At 53.1% G+C, this 20823-nt stretch overlaps 1 protein-coding gene across 1 annotated transcript in view; it reads left to right on the top strand.

Annotated features, from left to right (window-relative positions):
• The first annotated feature begins 2451 nt into the window (after positions 1–2451).
• TBC1D22A (TBC1 domain family member 22A) overlaps positions 2452–20823 on the top strand; it is a 268885-nt gene continuing 250513 nt past the window's right edge. Inside the window, exons 1-3 of the mRNA XM_043969133.1 lie at positions 2452–2666; positions 16124–16180; positions 17271–17596. Of these exons, the coding sequence (XP_043825068.1) occupies positions 2605–2666; positions 16124–16180; positions 17271–17596 (445 nt within the window). The 5' untranslated portion in view covers positions 2452–2604. The remainder of the gene's footprint in view (positions 2667–16123; positions 16181–17270; positions 17597–20823) is intronic.

The raw sequence follows: 20823 nt of genomic DNA, 5'->3' as shown, positions 1-20823 counted from the left end.
ATAGACTCATTTAGGTGAAAGGTTGAAAATTTTTTTTAAAGGATGGGGAAAAACTTAAGCGTACATATAGGGAGCAGAGAGAAACATTTTAAATAGGGAGAGATTGAAGATCAGAGAAGTATGGGAGACTGATGATGGGAAAGTGTTGGACCAAGAGACCTTTACATGCTCCAGGAGCAAAGCTGGAGATGCATTTAGAAGGATGTCAAATGATCATTGGAAAGGTTCTCAATCCCCCCCCCCCCAGAAAAATACATGCCATAGGAAGCTACAAAGTTAAGAAGTCACAGTTGTGACTTCCTCTATCTGCTAAGTAGGTAACATATATGGCATGTGAACATTTACCCAAAAGACCTGAGGATAGTGCAAACAAGCTGAACTGGTTAACTATAAAGTCAACCAAGAAAGCAAAGTCAGATCACCTTTAAATCATACAGAAATGTGAAATGGAACAATACATCTCTTATGGGAAGGGGTGGCCAAGGTGGAGAACAAAAAGTATGTAAAGTTACAGGGTTGGGAAGTACACTGATATGCTCTTTCCAGTAGCAATTCAGTATTATTTGGAGCAAATGGGGCATGCAGGTAGGGGCACTCCACATTTAAGCCAATGTTTTTAGATGCCCTGGGGAGTTATATGAAACATGGCTGGAGCCCGCCTGGTTTGATGTATTTGAGCCTTGTGGGATATTTCATGTAGAGTACAGCAGGGTGTATTGTAGCTTTGTTGTTTGGCAGCAGGATGGGAATGAAGGGTTAAGGTTGGGTAGTTTTACCTTTACCTCCTGACGATGGAGTAGTCAATTACTTACCCTTTCTGGGTTGGTCACTTAGGGTAACAACCTTCTCCCCATACACTTTACTAGGTCATGAAGCATTTTTATAAGACATTAATTAGGTCCTGTACATAGGGCTATGAAGAGGCTAAATATGAAAAGGCAGGCAGAAATGAAGGACAGGGGCCCTCGTTTTAAACTTTACACATAAAGGAAATGTCTAACATTACCACTTTTGCTTCTTTCTTACCAACAACAGTTTCCTGGTTGGACACTGGAGATATTTAAAAGAGGCTGGACAGTGGATGCCCACAGAAATGTTGGCACATTCCGATGATCTTCCTCAGAAGGTGCTTCTGTTCTCCCCCCCCCCCACTCGGGGCAATGAGGGTTAAATGACTTGCCCAGGGTCACACAGCTAATAAGTGTCAAGTGTCTGAGGCCAGATTTGAATTCAGGTCCTCCTGAATCCAGGCCCAGTGCTCTATCCACGGCACCACTTAGCTGCCCCCCAGAAGGTGCTTCTGTCACATGGCTTCAGTGACTCTTAAGGAGATTGATCAATCAATTAATTAATCAACACTAAGGACCTACTCTGTACTAGGTATTAAGGTGCTGATCGATGGAGATATAAAAAAATGCAAAAATCAGCCCCGAATTCAAGCAGTTCATAATCCAACCGGGAGACCACCTCTCTCCTCCTAGATACCACCTCATTTTGTGAATTAAGGACATCCCAGCTTATCCTCCAGATACTCAGTGGACGTTTACTATTCCACAAGCTGTAGTGCATACAAATAAGCCTTTTAACCCCTCCCCTATTTATCTCTGGCCAAATCTGGCCTTCACCACTCAGTCATCTCCAATTACAGAATAAACTCCCTCCCTGTCAGAAACGGGGCCCAGTCCAGAGAGCACCCCCTTCCTGTCTGTGCAGGCACTGTGTTAGGAGGCATCTACCTGTACCTAGCTTTAACCACGGCAACCCTGGGTCCAGTTACTAAGCTGTTTTATGGTCTGGAGAAGAGGGGCAAAATGCGGTGAAGTCAGTTGTCCAGGGCCACCAGGCTCGAGTGCGGGTGGGTCTGCACTTGGTCTTGCCCACCCCCGGGCGGAGTGCTTGCAGCACCACGCGGCCCCTTCTCCACTCTTTCCCATCTGCTCCCACTTTCTGCCGCCCTGGTGGGCTCTGGCCATCCTTTCATGAAAGCCCGGCTGGGCCTCCCGTGGGCATGCGGGATCCCGGGGCCAGATTCCTGCTCGGCTCCTTTCACCTGCGGACGCTTGGGGGAACGTCATCACTCCTGCGGGCCTCAGTTTCCTCCCCTGTCCAGGAGCTCGGCCTCGGCCTCGCTTCGAGCCTCGCCCACGCGCCTCCATCCCTGGCCTCTCCCTACCGCCCTCGCCCCCTTCTCCGCCGCGCTCCGGAAGCCCGCACCTGCTCCCAGGCCCAGCCCCGGGCCGAAGCCTCACAACAAACAGCATCATCACCGACTCAACGGCCTCTGCCTCCTGGCGCAGCCTCCACTGAGCGCCTGCGCACCCGGCGGCCCCTTTTATACAACGTGTGACGTCTGCGTCGTACGTGCGGCCCCTCCCACCCGCGCGTGGGGGCGAGGAGGCCGAGGGCGGGGAGCAGAGGCGGGACTTCCGGCTTCGAGAACCAAACTTCCTGCTAGAGGCGGAAGCGCCGCTGGGCGCCGGGCTCGGAGGGGATCCGAGGCTTCGGGGGCGGCGGCGGGGGCCGGGCCAGGAAGGGCAGCTCCGGCATCGGGCCCGGCCGCATCCGGGACGCGTCGTCGGGCCGCCTGAGGGATGCGGAGCGACCATGGCCAGCGACGGGGCGCGGAGGCAGTTTTGGAAGCGGAGCAGCCACAGGCTCCCGGGAAGGTGGGCGGGGCGCCGGGGGCGGGGGTCAGGGGTCAGGGGTCAGCGACCGGCAGCCGCGAAGGCTCCCGGCTGCGGGGGCTGCTCGAACCCATTTTACCGAGGAGGAAACTGAGGCTCAGAACGGGAGTCGGCCGAGATCGGGTCCAAGCCCTGCCCCCTCCCCCTCCTCGCTCAGCCTCAGTTTCCTCCCCCCCGACCCGCGGGGAGGTCATGGGGCGGGAGGGGCCGAAGCCGGTGACCCCGGGGCGCCCCTGCGCGCTGCGAGCCTCAGTGTCCGCGTCCCCAGCTCTTTCCCTCGGGCCTCCCCGGCTCCCCTGGGGCTCACAGGCCCCTCCCAACGTCCAAGATGGGGGAGGAGCCAGCAGGGCTGGGGGCTCTGGACAGTGACCCCGACGTCTAGGGCCCCGGGCGGTGCCGGGGGAAGGAGGAGAGGGAGCCGGACCCTGTGTGGGGGGGGTGTCTCAGGCTCCTCCCACGCCTTCCTTCCCCTCAGGGGGGTCCGAGGAGGGGCAGCCCCCTTGGTCTGGGGTCTTCGTGGCTCTGCCCCAGGACTGAAGCTTTGGGAGAAAACCAGTGTTTGCTGGGGGGGGGGGGGGGATCAGGGCGGCCCGTGACCCGCCCCCTCCACAGCCTTCCTGTTTTGGATTTGGGTGCTGCTGGGTGGGCCCTGCACTTCCGGGCCTGGGCCTGGGTCCGGTGCAGATGGGCTGAGCCTGGGGGAGGCCTCTCCTCCCTTTTAGGGGTGTTTGACAGGGTGCAGGGATCTCCTGAGGACTTGGGGGTCTCCCTTAGGCCTCTTCCCCCGCCCCGCCCCCCTCAAGGGTCAGGACTTGGGTCCGGCCTGGCTTTGACACTGGGGGCAGGGAGACTTGGTTGGCCAGAGCCCTGGGGGGTAAAGTGACTTCTGTGTGATGGGTGACCCTGGACACCTGGACACCCTGGACGCCTTTCCCAGCTACTTTCAGGACGTTCCTCTGGGCACCCCGGGGTGGGGGGGCTGTTCTCTTGGCTACCTGTGGCTGCCCATGTCCAGCCCGTGTCACCCGCCTTGGTGATCAGATGCTTCATAAGTGCTCTCCCTGCCTGGTAGTACGGGGACTGGCGTTGTGGCTTGTGCCACAAGACGCTTCCTGATCTCAGGGAGCTAAGTCAAGGGTCCGGGTGCCCAGACACAGGGGACGGAGTGATGGAGGCAAAGGAGAGCTTTGCCGTGGTGCTTGGGCCAGTGGAGGCCTTTGGGAGAGAGGATTGGGGGTGGGGGCACATGGAGCTGAAGGAAGGGGGAGCGGGGCATGCCGCTGCTGGTCAGCTCCACCAGAGCCTGCAGCTCGGGAGGTTGGGGATGTGGGAAAGGTTGGCCAAAGATAGTGGAGGGAGGCCAGGGGCCCTCACTGCCCTGCCAGGCCAGCCGTGGTGCATCATCTGGGGTGGCATGAGTGACTTTAGGGGACACTGCTGTGGTCTGGCTACTACCTGAGAACCCGGTGTTTGGCATCAGTAGTAGCTTCTGGCCATTCTTTGTGGTCCTATCCCAGTCAAGTCCACTCCCCTGTCAAATTGCTTTTCCTAAAGCGAACATCTGAGCGCACCAGAAAGCCAGGCATACAACCCCAGTGGCTCCCTATTGACCTTTAAATCCTGTTTGGCATTCAAAGCCCTCTGCCACCCTGCTGTGCCTCCTGCCTTTCCTGTCTTCTTACACCTTACTCCTGGACACATGCTCCTCGGTCTGGTGACACTGGCCTCCGGCTGTCCCCCACACAGGCCCTGCCACTTCCCAACTCTGGACATATTCTCTGGCTGCTCTCCCTGCTCACCTCTGCAGGAGTTCTGGGTCCTGCCCACCACACTTGGCTGTCCCCCAGGGCTCTGATCTCTTGGTGATTTCACCAGGGGTTCATTTATCATCTGGATACCCATGACTCCCACATCACTCTGGCCAGCCTTAGTCTGGGCTAAGCTATGATCCCAGGTAATGTATCCTAAGCAGAGCGCCCTCCCCCATCCCAGGGTGCCAACATCTGCCCAGTCTTCTTTCTCAGCCTTGACTGGCCTCTGTGGCCTCCCCCAGCCAGTCACACTATCCCCTGAGAGCCCGGCTCCTGCCCAGCTTCCTGTGCCCTCTGCCTCATTTCCCTGGCTTCCTTCATGACTCCACCCATGGCCCATCTGCAGGAAGTGCCTTCTCAGGGGATCCTGCCTTTGACTTGCTTGTTTGCTTGTTGTCTCCTGCTAGGCTGGGAGCGCTTGGGGACGAGGTCTGCCCCTGGTGTTTAGCCCAGTGCCGGCACATAGTAGGTGTTTCAAAAATGCTAGTTGCCTCATTGACCTCCATGACCGTCCAGTCTAAACTGATATTATCTCATCTTCACAACAGCCCTGGGAGGTTGCACTGCTGGGACATTTTACAGATGAGGAAACTGAGGCTGAGAGACTTTAAGAGCCTTGCCCAGGGTCCCATAGGAAGTGCTTGAGGTGGGACTTGAACTCGAGTCTTCTCGACTCCAGGCCTGGGACTCTGTGCGTTGCTTCACCGTCATCTGTGTGAAGACCTCTGATGGGGGAACCCTTTACTCCTCAAGGTGCATGCAAAGTTCTGAGGTTAGGGAGCTCTTCTGATTCTAGACCCCCCTTTCATCCCTTGGCCATTCCTGGATCTGCTTGTTGGTAAAGGACAGTTTAGGAAAGACCCATCAGGTTGTTCTGGGGCACCTGTGTCGGTAGGTGTTGGGGTAGAGGCTAGGCCTGGAGGGTGGAGTCCTCACAGAGCGGGGCACTGCCAGGAAGGAGAGAAGAAAACTTGATCTAGAGGGAGGGTCCTGGTGAGTGCGCCCTGGGGGCCTGGAGTTGGATGAGGAAGACTCGGTTCATTGGGGGCACCCCCCCACCCTCGGGCACTGACTCATGGGCATAGTCCTCTCCTTCCCAGCGTCCCCCACAACAAGCCAAGCCTCGGTGGTCTGGCCCCGACCAGCCGTCGGGCTCCCGTCTCTGTACCTTGGAGCAGCCTCCTTGTCATGCCTCACCTCCTCCAATGACCTTCAGAGCTCATCTCAAAGGGCTCCTTTCCGGGAGTCCTCCCCAATGGACCTCATGTTTATTTCACGTTCGCTGATCTTCCGTATCCTTGTGCGGGTGATCAGCAGGCACTCGCCAAGTATTTATTAAACAACGACTTTGTGCGATGCCAAGCCCTGTGCTGGCATTAGAAGGGAAGGCAAAAACAGCATCCCACCCTCACGGAGCTTCCTTTTGCATGGGGAGGGCCGGCTAGGTCAAGGTTAGATTGAGGCTAGATGAAGGCAGCCTGAGAAGGAAAGGCTTTTGCAGGTTTGGTGAGCAGAGTCATGAAGGAAGCCAGGGAAGTGGGGCAGAGGTGAGGGGGCAGAGTGCCCCCCTGCACAGGAGCTGGGCTCTCAGGCTGGGAGCTGATGAGGAGGGAGAGGAGTGGGGGTGGGGGGGAATCCCAGATCTCCACCGGGCGGGGCTGGTCTGATAGAACCTGACTGAGACCCAGCAAAGGAGATGGAGGAGGAGGAGGGTGGTCCCGAGGCTCAGGTGCCCAAGAGAAGTCCACACGGATGAGGACTGAGAGGAGGCAGCTGGCACTGGCTTCAGTGGAAGGATGAGCTCCGAAGGCAAGGCAGAGGATTCTAGAAGTGGCCCAAAGACAGGAAAGCGGCGGTCCTGATTCTGGAGTTTGAGGAGATGGGGAGGAGAGACCCAGGGCCCTAGCGTGTGTCTGCAGACCGAAGAGAAGGAAGGAGGTCTCAGGTGGGGTTTGATGATCGTCAGGAGCCCAGAGTGGGCAGAGGATTAAGAGGACGCTGTGGGGCTGGCCAGGAGGCCGTGAAGGGGGGAGGGGCAGGGTCTGCCAGTCTGGCCATCCTCAGGTTTCTTGTGGCCCTGCGGGTGTTGACCTCCCGTTTGTGTCTTAGTTCCTCTGGGAGTGCCCTCCTCTGACTGGTCCTGCCCAGACCAGCCCCAGTGGAGAACTGGGATCTGAGAAGTCAAGGGCTTGGATTTGGTTGAGTTTCCCCAGCACCTTGGACAGAGCCTCCCCTCCCCCTCCCTTTATAACGGCTGTGATCTCACAGGACCCCCTCACTGTCCTCCCTGAGTTGTGCTTGTCTGGATAAGTGCTGTCCTGGAAGGCAGTTGCTGGGTGACTGCACCCCCAGGGTGCACTGGGTTGGCACATGGTTGGCACTTAATTCCTGTGGCATTGGATCGAGGGCAGATTGTGATCTCAGCTCAAGAGCAGGCCTGCCCGGGGTGCCATGGCCAGAGGGACTTGGCTGTTGTTCCCCATTCCCAGGGATAAAGCCTTTGACCCCAGGCCTCATTCATTAGCCACTCCAGCTGTTTCTCTTAGGACCCACCCGTGACTGATTCACTGTGGTGCTGAAGGCATAAAGGGGGTTGCCATTTGGTCTCCTTCTTGGTGTTACTTTCTAGGCCTCTAGTGCCCTGAGAGCCAAGCTTAACCTTTGGCCTTGCGCTTTCTTCCCTTGATTCTCCTTGAATGCATTTCCTGACTGTTGGGGATTTCCAGAGAAATTCTGCCCAAATACTGGAGGATCACAAAAGGTCATGGGTTATCTGCTCCCTCAGGCCCAGCAGGTGCAGGTTCAATCCCTGTAAAGCGCAGTTGGCATCTCCGCGGCCACTCGCAGAGTTCACCCTGCATCTATTAAGCTGCGGTGTGCTGGAGCCAGACAATGCTGGGATAGAACCCTCCAACACAAGCTTCCCTGCCCTGGGTCGTGGGGGAGGGAACATGGAGGCAGGTTAGCTAAGCAAGAAGTCTCCTGAAGGCCAGTCTGAAGACGGCAGAGCCAGCCTCTGGCCTCACAAATGGATCCAGACTAGGATCCTGAGCTAGGAGCTCAGCTGGATCACTGTATTTCCTGCTGATTCTGGAGGGCAAAGGCCTGTTTGTCCACTTTTCCATGGGGGGGAGGTGTGTGGAAGCACCATCCAGTCCCCCCTTTTCAGTGTTCAGAGTTCAAGGCAGACCTTTGGACTCCAAGTCTCTGGCTTTTCTGCTATTCCAAAGGGCCTCACAATTGGGAGCGGGCCCTTGGGGATTCATTTGACAGCAGCATTCTGATCAACTCCCCGGCCTCAAGTCTCTCCCCACTCCAGACCGTCTTCCATTCAGCAGGTCTTACTGTGTCATCCTATGCTCAGTAACCTCTGGTGGCTCCCTCAGGATCCAGTAGAAAGGCCTCTGTTTGTAGCTCCTTGTAACTGGTCTCCTTCCTGCTTTCTCAGTCTTCTTCTTTTTTTAAAAAGTATTTTATTATTTTCCAGTTACATATAAGGATAGTTTTCAACATTTGTTTTCACAGGATTTTTAGTTCCAAATTTTTTTCCCACCCTCCCTCCCTTCCCTCCTCCCCAAGACAGAAAGGAGTCTCATATAGGTTGTATATGTACAATCACATTGAACATATTTCTACATTAGTCATCTTGTGAAAGAAGAATCAGAGCACAAGGGAAAAACCTCAAAAAAGAAGGGGAAAAAAAAGCCAGTCCAAAAGTAGAAACAGTATGGTTCAATCTGCATTCATAATTCACAGTTCTTTTTTCTGGATGTTGAGTACATTTTCCATCATGAATTCTTTGAAACTGTTTTGGATCGTAGAGCCAAGTCTATCCCCATTGTTTATCACACAATGTTGCTGTTACTGTGTACAGTATTCTCCTGGTTCTGCTCACTTCACTCAGCATCAGTCCACTTAAATCTTTCCAGGGTTTTCTGAAATTTGCCTGCTCATTTTTTTTTTTTTTTTGAGGCAATTGGGGTTAAGTGACTTGCCCAGGCTCACACAGCTAGTAAGTGTCAAGCGTCTGAGGCCGGATTTGAACTCAGGTACTCCTGACTCCAGGGCCAGTGCACTACCCACTGCGCCACCTAGCTGCCCCTGCTCATCACTTCTTACGGCACAATAGTATTCCATTACATTCATATACCACATCTTGTTCAGCCATTCCTCTACTGATGGGCATTCCCTCGATTTCTAAATCTTTGCCACCACATAGAAAACTGCTATAAGTATTTTTGTACATGTGAGTCTGTTCCCCTTTTCTATGATCTCTTTGGGATACAGACCTAGTAGTGGTATTTCTGGGTCAAAGGGTATGCACAGTCCTATAGGCCTTTGGACATAGTTCCAAATTGCTCTCTAGAATGGTTGGACCAGTTCACAGCTCCACCAACAATGCATTCGTGTTCCTATTTTCCCACAGCTTATTTTCCCTTTTTGTCATATTAGCCAATCTGATAGGTGTGAGGTGGTACCTCAGAGTAGTTTTAATTTGCATTTCTCTGATCCATAGTGATTTAGAGCATTTTTTCAAATGCCTTCTCAGTCTTCTTACTTTTTACTGACAGCCATGTTCTTTGGTCCATTGATACTGGCCTGTCTGCTGTTTCTTGCATGAAACCCTCTCCCTCTCAGCTTGGTGTCTTGTCCACCCCCATGCCTGCAATTCTCTTCCTGCTCATCTCCACTTCTCATCTCTGGCTTCCTTGGAGACTGAGCTCCTTCTCCCCCACCAGGCATCCTCACTGCTAGCACCTTTCCTCCTTGTGCTGCCATCCATCTGCTGCCTTTATCTTATATCTACATAGGTATCTCCCCCATTAGACTGGGAGCACCTTTAGGGAAGGGGCATAGCTTTGTGCCTTTTCTTGTAACCCAGGAATCACCAAGGAGTATAGCACCTGGCCATGAAGGCCTAGACAAGTGAGGCCATCTGGGTGGCCTCCAGAGAGCTGGGACTTGAACCTGGGGCGTGTGACTCCAGACCCACCTCCTCTCCCATGACACTGTGTCCACTCTGGTCCATCACTTGGTTCCATTGCTGGGCACACTGTGACTCACTTGTTTCCGCTTGCATTGGCTTCCCAGTGCTTCATGGATTCTAGTTTAGAGTGGGGTGATTGATATTCAGTTGCCTTCCATCTCTATTCTAGCCAGACAGAGCAAAAAAACCTTAAAAAACCACACCCATCCTGCTGTTCCTTCAAATGAAGTTGAATGAGCACCTTCTGGAGAAGTTGTTGACCCTTAACTAAAGTCCTTGGCTGGGAGACAGACATTGAGTTGTCCCTGTTACCTTTGACCTTGGAGGGCAGGGAAGGTGAGCAAAGCGGGTGGCCAAGGGACCTTCCTCCAGATCAGTTTGTTTTTGTCTTTGAAATAGCATTAGTCTTGTTGATGGAGGGCCTGCGTGCTGGCTCTGCTTGTGCCTGACCTGGTTGAGGTCCCTTTAAGCTTCCAGACTCTCCCAAGTATCTTTGCTGTTCTGACCCATTGGTCATTTCGTTTCTAGTGAGGGAAAAAACGGGCAAATAAGGAGGTATAAATAAATGTGATCTCTACCGAGGCAGTAGAGGAAAATCACTGGGAGAGAGGAAGGTGTAGTGAGGGGAAGCAAAGGTCTGGCAGGAGGTAGAGGTGAGGGGCCACAGGACTCCAGGCAGGGGGGTCTGCCAGTACAGAGGCATGTGGAAAGGTATGTGTGTTTGTGGGCGCTCCAAGTTGACTTCAGTCTGGGATGAGGTTTTGAAGGGTCCCTTGGAAGAGAGCTCCATGCTCCCAGCGCATTACCATTTCGTGATAGCTTTCAGCCCCAGGTGAGGCAGGCGGACAAGGTCGAGACTTGCCAGCCCAGCAGAGGTCTGCATAGGGCAGGAAGGAAAGATTCCCCTTTAAAATGCCGAGGGCCCCTGGCTCTAGAACAGAGCTTGGCACACGGTCGTCACACACATACTTGAATGAAGGCACAAGCCACTGTGGCAGACACTGGACCCTCATTCTCCCTCTTGGCCAAGATAAGCAAGAACTGGGCCCTGGGTGTGTGTGTGTGGGGGGTGGGGTGGGGGGATCTGTGCTAATGAAGGCTTTGGGACATTTTTCTTTAGGGGCTGTAGTGCTGTCCTGGAAGGCTTTAATGCCTCCATACAAGTTTTCTCCAGTGGCAGAGCCTGTTTTTGTTTGATTTTTTTAGGAGTTAATCTCTGCCTTCTGTTAATTTCCTGACCGCTCTAGGCCTGTCACTGGAGGTGACAGAGCACTGTATGGATCGACTGGACAGCCTGTTGGAGCGTTAAGCCTTTTGGGCAGAGAAGGGCAACGGTAGAAGCTGAAGAAGACTTAGGAGGGAGTTATCCCTGAGACACCAGAACTCATTGGATCGAATCTCTTAGAGATGACTTAGTACTCAGAAGGGTGCACTGCCATTGCATTTGCATGTCCACTCATTGAGCTATATTGCAGTGTACCCAAATAGAGGAATGTGGGGAAACCCAACTCTGGGTTCTTGAGCTTTGCGTCAAGGGGAAGTGCAACAGCATCTGGATGTGGCACATGGCTCTGGCCACCATTTTATAGGAGATGTGTAGACCAAGAGGAATAGGGACCGAAGAGAAGTGAGCAAGAGCCAATGGTGTAAGGCCCAGAAAGCTGACTTGGGAGGGCCATTGGAGGAAGCCGATTGATGATCCTGGAGAGACTGGACAAATGTGCTGGGGAGGAAGGCTGGCCTCCTTCATCTCAGCTCCCAGGGCAGGGGAAGGAGTCCTGAGGGACTTAGTGGGAGAGGGCTTCCTACACAGAAGTGCAATGGGCTGCCCGAGAGTGGACACTGGCCCGACCTTGACAAGGCAGCTCTGAGTTCCTTTCTCAGGTGAACATCCATCTCCAATCTCCAAGTGTTCCCTTCCTCACAGAAGAGCCAACCCCTGCTGGTGTTTCCAGATTTGAGCTGCTTCTTCGTGGGCAGCCCTTGCTCAAAGAAGTTGTTGAAATATTCCGTTCAACAAGAAGACTAAAAGAATGGAGGAACGGCCCTCAAGGGGTTTATTGTCTGGGCAAGAAGAACAAAGGAAATCTATGCTTAAAGGTCGATAATGACCAAAAGTCAAGGTGTGATTTGGATGGATCCGTGTTCAAACTCAGCTCTGCCACCACAAGCCTGGTGATCTCTCAAATGAGAGAGAGGCGGGATCTCTCTGGCAGTTCTACAAGCCTGTGACAACAAGCAGGAGCTTATCCTGGTTTCTTTTCCACCTCTTCCATCCTGCTGCTTCTTCCTGCATCCGTGAGACTGAGAGGGAGCAGTGGAATTGCTGACCATCAGAAAAGTGGGTTTTCCTAAATTTTCTCCGAAGCCCTTTAAAGTGAATTCCCTTAGAAGATGTGTGTCTCCAGAAAGTATTCTATGAATCTCCAGAACTGGTTGACTCTCTGAGAGAATCAGGATAATGGCAGATTGAGTTCATCTTTCAGTGTTTGTGGGTTCCTGGCATGGAGAAGCTTGAGGCTCTGCCTGGTGGCTCATCTGTCTGAAATACAGTTTTGTCTTTATTTTATGCCCCCCAGCAAGTCGCTACTGTCCTCATTTCTGTTTTCATGTTTGGGCTTCCCCATCCCCACCCTTCACCATGGGCTCATTCTTCTCAAAGACATTTGCCCTGAGGATGGGGAATGAGGTTCATTATCACAGATCACGCCTGGGGAATGGCTTTGCAGTGGCTTCTGAGTTGTCTACTCCCACAGCTCTTTCCCACCGGCTTGCCAAAACTGTGAGGGCCAAAATTTGATATATGGAGCATTATTTGGGTGGCTCGACAGAATATTGGGGTCCCAGAAATAATGAGGGACCTTTTAGGTTCACCCTCCCCTCTGAACTGCCCTTTTTAGATATTTCTCCCAGACCAATAAGAAAGGAGCCTTTAAGCTTTGGCTCATAAAAGGATCAGATTTTATTACTTGGGAATTAATTAAACAACAAAGGTAAAACTAATAAAAATCAAAGATAAGGAAATAGGAAAATAGAAATACAGATAAATACTCTTAACTCTAAACTTAACTTATGTAATCCCCAGACCATTTCCAATTAAGCGAGTTCAAAGGAATTTAGGGTTTTCTGTAATTAACTCACCAAAGCCTGGACAGTCTACAGTTTCCATCGCCTGCCGGGAAAAACAGCCGCCTGAGACAGAGCGCTTGTGCCATTCTTCTCTTCCCCCTGCTGGACCTCTGCATGGCCTCCATCAAACATTCCTGCATCCTCTTAGAACTTTCCCTTCTCCCCACTGTTCTCTGGACTCTGGCCATTCTCCAGGCCTTCGTCTGACAGAACCATGGGGTCCCCACGCCCCCATGAATGTAGACTCGAGCTGTCTGCTGGACGCTGCCACTCAGGTCTTGGTTCTTTCATGCTGCATACATAGAGGGAGTGCTGGAGATACGGAGGTATACCAGGATACAGATAAAACCAGACCTGCCCTCGGGGAGCTTTCATTCTCATTGGCAGTTTGGAACAACACATACCCGTAGAAATAAGTTAAGCGTGATGTCTAGCACACGGGTAAGGAGGCTGCTGGAAGTGCCAAGGCAAGAAGTGATGAGGGCCTTGACTGGGAGTGGGCATGGACAGAAGATGCTTTGTGGAGGTGGGACTGGCAAGATTTGGCAGCTGAGTAGAGGAAGGTGGTGAGGGTGACTAGAAGGATGCTGGTACCCTTGAGAAAATCAGGAGAATTGGTGACAGGGAACAGATGGCAGGGGAGGAAGATGACCTCTGTGTTTTGTCCAAGGTGGGTTTGAGATGTCTCCAGGACATCCAGTTAGAGATATCTAACACACGGTTGGTGATACAGCAAAAGGCCTTAGGAGAGAGAGACTGGTGATGAGTTGTCTGCATAGCTCCGTGAGCTTATGAAATCAGGGAGAGAGAGACAATAGAAAGAGAAGAGGACAAAGGGGAATGCCTTGACACTGAGGGGTATGGACAGGAAGCAGGAGAAAAACCCAGGCAAGCGAGAGTGTCTGGAGGAGGTCAGCAGTGTTGTGCTGCAGAGGAGTCATGAGGGATAGAGTGAGAAAAGGCTGCTGGACTTGACAGCTAGTAGATTCTTTCATGGCAAAGAGGTGGTAGACTGTTGGTGCAGAATGGGGCATACCTTTTCCAACACAATCAGTGTGTTGGTTGGTTTTACTTGTCTATACTTATTTGTTATAAGGCAGAGTTTTCTTGGGAGGGATGCTAAGTTAATTAATGGATTTAACACACGAACACACATGAACATTTCTGCATACCAAGAACAAAAACACTGGTTGGTGTGGGAAACTTTGACTATGTCTTGCATGTACCTCGATTTTTTGTTATCAGTTACGTTTAGCCTGGTGGCTCCTACACTACCCTCTTGTCTGTGTTCCTTCTCAACTTCCTCCTGCTCTCATCTCCATCTTTTTAGATGGTTCATCAATGGTCTTATTTTTTGGCACCACAATCACTGCTTCTATCCTCCCACTCCTCTAAAAATCTTTCCTGCCTGTAGAGAAGTACAGGGAGTGTAGATCTCACTCTCCCCTCTGCTGGAGGGGCAGAGTCACTGGGCATTGACTGTTAGGCTGCAAACGAGGATCAGTAACATAAGTAACTGTGCCTTTCGGACCCTGGTGGCCTTGGAGAGACCAGTTTCAGTCATGTGGTGGAGTTAGAAGCCAAACTGTATGGGACTGAGGGGAGAGCAGAAGGTGAAAACGGAGGGGCAGTGCGTAGAGACCACAGCGTTTTCTAGGAGTTTGACTGTGAAAGAGACTAAAGATGTGGGATAGAAGCACGTAGAGATGGCAGGAACGAGTGAAAGGCCTTTAAAAAAAAACCAAAACAACAAAACAGATTGGGGGGGGGGGTTGCAGCTAGGTGGTGCAGTGGATAGAGCACCAGCCCTGGAGTACCTGAGTTCAAATTCAACCTCAGACATTTGACACTTACTAGCTGTGTGACCCTGGGCAAGTCACTTAACCCCCAATTGCCTCACAAAAAAAACCCCAAACCAAAACAAAAAACAAATGGGGGCAGCTAGGTGGCACAGTGGATAGAGCACTGGCCCTGGATTCAGGAGAACCTGAGTTCAAATCTGGCCTCAGATACTTAACAATTGCTAGCTGTGTGACCCTGGGCAAGTCACTTAACCCCAATTGCTTGCTGGAGAGTTACTGTAGGAAAGCTCTGCCATGAGGAGAAGGCGTCTGAGGGCAAGCCATGCGGTCAGATCCTTGGTGTCAGGAAGTGACGGTTGCTTGTGGGTACTGTCTATCAAAGCTACCAGCCAATTATCTTGGAGCTGTGTGTAGGGGATGTTCCCAGTTTTACAGGAGACTTCTGGGAAGAAGGAGGAAGCGTTGGGTCCTTTTTGTTCCTGACTCTGTCTTGATGGGTTGGATGATGGGGTCTCTTAGAAATAGTTAGATTTTTACCTTTCTTTCTCATCCTAATGCTTTTTAATAAATACTTAAACACTTAAATATGCTTGCTAAAGCTTATAATTTATTGGCGACCACTCATTAGATTTTAGATAGTATAGCTAGAATTTTAGCCCCCTTACAAGGAGATGGGAAGGGATGGGATTGAGGGCACAGTCAGAGAGAGGGCTTGGTATTGGCAGGGACAAGGGCTGCCTCTTCCTCTAAGACCTGAGATGGGGGATGAACTTGAGGTGATTTGAAGTGTAGATTTGGAGAGAGGAGGGAGCTTGTGCCAAATAGCCTCAGGGGTGTTTTTTTTGTTTGGGTGGGGCAGTGAGGGTTAAGTGACTTGCCCAGGGTCACACAGCTAGTAAGTATCAAGTGTCTGAGGTCAGATTTGAACTCAGATCCTTCTGAATCCAGGGCCGGTGCTTTATCCACTGCACCACCTAGCTGCCCCTTAGCCTCAGTTTTTCCAGGGAAGTATTTGGTGAAATCCTCGGTTGTGGTGGTGTTGGGGGGCATGCTTTAGGGAGTTTAAGGAAAGAACAATTCTGGGATGATCCCTGGGAAGTACACTGGACAGTAAGAGGATTGGTGTATTACCATACAAAATACATACAGGAGGAGTGGGGCTGGGTGCCCACTTGTCGGGGACCTCAGGATCACAGACCTTAGAGGCCATCACTTCTAAACTCCTATTACAGATGAAGAAGCTGAGGCTGAGAGAGGTGAAGTATGCCAGAGGGGATTTCTCTTCAGGTCTGGCCTGGACTAGCTGGCCTCCCCGGGCCTGCCTGACTCTGAGAGTCAGGGAAACGAGGCCTGTGCTTCCGCTGAGCAGCTTGATGTTCAGTTGGGCCCACTTGTCCCACACATCTCCGCTGGGCGCCGTCTTGGACGCTTGAGCTTCTGCCCTGGCGTGCGTCACTCCGGCTGCTGCCAATTCCTATTTCATTCTTCACTCGTGGCACAGATGGAGGGTCTCAGTCACTGCCTGGGGGCTTCATCCTTCATCCTTTCCCCCTTTTTTGGCCAGGTTCTTCTGTAGCCACGCACGGCTGGCCGCGGAGGTTTCCAGGCCTTGGGCATCAGCTAACAGCTTGTTTTTTCTTCGTTGAATCAGGAGGACAAAGGGTTAAGTCAGACGGAGGTTAATCCCTTTTTCTTTTTCTTTTCAAATAGTATCCAGCATGTGTATGGAGCCCAGCACCCTCCTTTTGACCCCTTGGCACACGGCACGTAAGTTAAACGGCACCTCTGAAACGCTTGGCCTTGAGTGGTGGTTTGAAGAGGGTAGAGGGACCAGCCCACCCTGTGTGGCACGCTTAGGCAAAGGCCAGATAGGAGCACCCTGCAGATGATGAACTTGTGAGCCCCAGGACTGGGTTTGGGGGAGGTAGACAGAAGGTGTAGAGCTGTCACTCACTCTGAAGGGGGCTGGAGATGCCAGGGGCTGAGGCTGGAACCTGGCCCATTATTCCCCAACACCGGGAGGGTCCTTTCCTTTAGCCACTGTCAACTCTCACTTGTTCAGGGCCTGTCTCTCTAGTTAGTGGCTCTGGGAAGCCTATTGCTCATCTCACTGTGGTTCTCTTTCCTTTTGCTACTTCCTTCTTTGCTAAGACCTCCCTTGGAAATCTGGGAGAGAGGAGGTAGAAACTGTGAAAGCGAACCCTACCTCTGTTCTCAGGCTGTCCCGCGGTGATGGGCCAGCCCTGTAGGCCACCAGGCTGTATGGGCTCCTGTGCTCACTGCCGGCCATGAGCTCCCGGGCCCTGGCATGGCGGGATCCCATGCAGGGCTTCAAAAGGCTAGGATGGGAGGAGGGGCTGGAAGATGTTTGGGGATCATCGGTGTGTTGGGTCTGCTCCCCTCGGGGGTCCTCCGAGACCTCCCCAGGGCCTGCTTGCTCCGTGGCTCTCCCTGCATTCTCTTTTCCCTCTCTAAGTCCAAGGAGTCTGTACATGCAGGCAGATAACCCTGCCTTATTACTCCTGTGTCGGGATGATCTGAGGTCTGAAAATGCACAGGCGTGTGTGTGCTCGAGCACATGTGTGTGTGTGTGTGTGTGCGCTTGTTGGGTGTGTGTGTGTCTCTGGGTGTGCTTGCATGTGTGTGTGCGCTTGTTGGGTGTGTGTGTGTGTGTGTGTGTGTGTGTGTGTGTGTGTCTCTCTCTCTCTCTCTCTCTCTCTCTCTCTCTGGCTGCGCTTGGCCATGCATGTTCGTGTCTATGTATTTCTGCCTTCTGGCCTCTCTGCTCTCTTCTCTCTCTCTTTGGTATGACTCCTGGGGAACTTTTAGGAGTAAAAACACTGAGTTTTGTCTGCAGGTTGATCAAGACAGTCCCCAAGACACCAGCCACCCCTGGGAAGCCCAAGCGAGTCAGCACGTTCCAGGAGTTTGAGAGCAACACCAGCGATGCCTGGGACGTCGGGGAGGATGACGATGAGCTTCTGGCCATGGCGGCCGAGAGCCTGAACACAGAGGTGGTCATGGAGACGGCTAACCAGGTCATCCAGAACCACAGCCGCCGGCAGGAGCGGGTCTGTGGGGATGGCAAGCGGCCCGAGTGCCGCTCTGAGGCCCCCTTGGTGGCAGGCAGCGACAGCAGGCTGGTGAAGTCTGTCAGTGAGAGTCACACGGCCCGCTCTGCAGGTAATGCGGGTGCCTCCCTGCAGCCTCGGGACGTGTCCTGGGCCTTTCATCATCAGGGCAGGGGCAGCCTTAGCAGCCCCGGCTCTCAGCCCCACCAATCTCTTGCCTAATTCACCCTAATGAGGGCTTCGCCAGCCCTAAGAGACGTCACGTGGGAAGAGATCGCAATGTGCCTGGGTCCTCTCTGGCTGGCGGCAGGTCGTGCTGCCTGTGCTACCCACTAAGTTGGATGCCAGAGGCCGGGCTGAGGAAGGGAGGGAGGAAGAGAGGCAGTCAGGAGGCCCGAGTTCTGATCCTGGCTCTGTTGCTGGCTAACGGAGTGGTCTTGGGCCAGTGCCTGCCTCTCTTGGGGCCTTTAGGAAACAAGGGGGCCGGGATAGGCCCCGTCACACTCTCTTTCCTTCTCATTTTCTCTGGGAACAAGAGCAGCCTCTCCTTTTCCTGTAGAGCCGGAGGGCGATGGGCTCCCTCTGGCTACAGCGCGCCTTGCTATCCCCAGAATCTGGCTTGGGCCTGGAATGTAGAGTTGATTGGCCTGGGGAACCTTCTCTGCGGCCCGTCATCGTCTTAGAGAGGAGAAGTTCAGAGACTTGCCCAGGGTCACCCTGCTAGTAGGTGTCACTGGTCTCTGTCCACTACGGCCCACGGTGTGCCTGGCACACAGTGGGTGCTTATGCTTGTCGTTGGAGATGGGTGGTGCAAAGACCATTGTTTGCGTTTGACAGGTGAGTCTCAGAGAGGGGGAGGGTCTTCCTTTAGTCACCTACATAGTAAGTGTGTGAGCAGCTCAGGAGCTAACCCTACATCTCCTGACTCCCCTCCTCCGGGGCCGCCTCCTCTTCCTGGGCATCTTCTAGGTTGCCAGTGTCTTTGCCTTTCTTCTATCTGTAGCACTTGGCACCAGGCCTTGAACGTACTAGGTACTCATCTGGTGCTAGTTGATTGACTTCCTGGGGCCCTGAAGGGGCGTGGCGAGGGCAGAGGTCAGCAGGAATGCCCCTTGCTTGGGCGGGCCTCTAGCTCTGGGCACAGCTTGTGCCGATTCAGTATCTTATAAGGAGGAGGGGAATTAAAGACGTATCTCTGTCTTTTCTCCATGTCTGTGGAGACTGTCTGTGTCTGACTTTTGGGTTGTTACAAATCTTGTGTGAGTGTGCTGGGAATCACTTCCTTTGTTGAATCTCCACGCTGGCGTCGGCCTTTTCCCCTCAAGCGTGGTAGGGTTTTTAAGCATTTGAGTTCCTGTAAGGCGAGGCAGATCTGGCTTTTCCTAGTGCATTTGGTATTCGCTCGGTTCTCGGAGTGTGTGCCCCGCGCTTCCCTGCGTGCTGTCCTCTTGGGTCTTCTGAGAAGCAACAGGCCAGCACTTCTTACAGGACAGCATCGCTGAGGATGGAGCCCAGCAGGCTTGTATGACAAGTGGGTGGAGCTGGCACGTGCCTAGGAGGCCTGGGCCTCGGGCTTTGGGATGGGAGTCAAAGCAGTCTTGTGTGCAGCCCCTCAAAGCGTGAAGAGGAGAGGCCTCGTAAGTTGGACTTTTAGCACGGACAGTCTCCTTTTGAGCCTCTGTTGTGATTTGATGAGGTGGTCTCACAGGCCCCTGCAGACCCTGCCCTCCCGCTGTTGGTGGTGCATATGCCTGCCCTGCCAGCCCCAGAGCCCTTGCCTGGGCACTGTGGGAAGCCGTGGATGTGAATTGCAATTTGGTCGGTCGGCCGGGGGTCTCCCTTATTTTGTCCTGCAGAGGGAAGGAGCGGAGGCTCCCGTCTGCCTGTGGGGGCAAGGCCTGAGCTGTGTGGGTGTGGCTCGAGGGGAGGCCACCAGCAGCCAGCAGGGCCCTATCAGGAGTCTCTTGTGAGGCACTGATTTCCATGGCAACGACATTAACTCAGTGCCCACTGAGCGCCAGGCACAGTAAGTAGCAAGAGCAGGTGCGGGACGTTCTCCCCACCTCTCTCCCTGGGGCTCCCCTCAGTGGTTCTGCTGCCACCCCAGCCCAGGCCTCACTCTTGCACTCACCTCCTGAGCTTTCCTGGCCTGGAGGCTCCCATCTGAGCGTGTTCGCAGCCTCAGGGGCTCCTCGTTCCTTCCAGGACCAACTGTCAGTCTGCCTGAGCCCAGCCCACCTTTCTAGTCTTCTTGAACTCTGCCATGCGGCCGTGTTGGTCCCTCACTGTGGTCCTCCCGTGACCCTCACTCTCCCATCTCCGTGCCTTGGCTTGGGCTCCCCCTTTCTCTCCTCTGCCTGGTGGACTCATGTTTCCTTGGAGGCTCAGTTCAGGCGGCTACAGGGGTCACGAAGCCTGTCCCCTCGCTTCTCTAAACAACCTTGTATTCGTTCACCTCACATATGTTATGTGTGCAGACACATGTCTAAATACACATATGCAGTGCAGACAGACATATGTGTATATAGACGTAGGTGTAGGTGTAGGCACAGGTATATTTCATGTCATCTCTCTGTCCCCCTTAGAGTCTAAGCTCCCTCAGGGCAGGGACTGTCTCACTTGGTTCTCTCAGCATTTAGCTCAATGCTTAATAAATACATTTGTTTACTGATCGATTGCTACTGAATAAAGGTGGAAAAAAATCATGAGATGTGCTGACTGGGTCCACTACAAATAATGTCACACACCCTCTGCCAGGCCCTCACTGCTGCCAGGCAATGATAGGGATACTCTGCCTGCCTTATTAATTCTTTCTCCCATTCTCTCTTTTACAGAAAAAATGGAGGTCACTTGCTGTGAGCTCCTTCTCCTTTCTTCTGCCACCATCTCCTCCTTCACTCTTGTCTCACATGAAGAGGCGGCCCTTCTCCTTGCCATTCTGTCCCTGGCCCCAGCCCCGAGGTAGCAGCCTGAGCGAGAGCAGGAGGTGGGGAGGAAGAGCTTGTGAGCTCTCTTCTTTAGCAACCTTGGACTCCCCGTCTGCCCAGGCAAGCCTGCCTAGGGGTGGTGGGGACGGGATGTGACGGAGGTGCTCGGGCCCTGCAGGTGTAAGTGGGGCCCAGTCTGCCCGGGGCCAGAGGCTGCCTCCCTCATTGACAGCCTCGGGGTCTTGTCGTTGGGTTTTTTCAGTCCCTATTTTGAATTTAATGAGTTCAGTCTGTGGAAATGAGCAGTCACCAAGAGTGATTTTCATTCCTTATTGTCAGGGGGCTGTCAGAAGCAGAGGGATGTCAGGGTGTTCCCGTCCCTTGTCTGGAGTTCTTCTTTTCACTGGAAACC

This window comes from Dromiciops gliroides, chromosome 5, assembly GCF_019393635.1.
Source record: "Dromiciops gliroides isolate mDroGli1 chromosome 5, mDroGli1.pri, whole genome shotgun sequence".
Lineage (NCBI taxonomy): Eukaryota > Metazoa > Chordata > Mammalia > Microbiotheria > Microbiotheriidae > Dromiciops > Dromiciops gliroides.
This window is presented reverse-complemented; position numbering and strand designations above follow the sequence as displayed.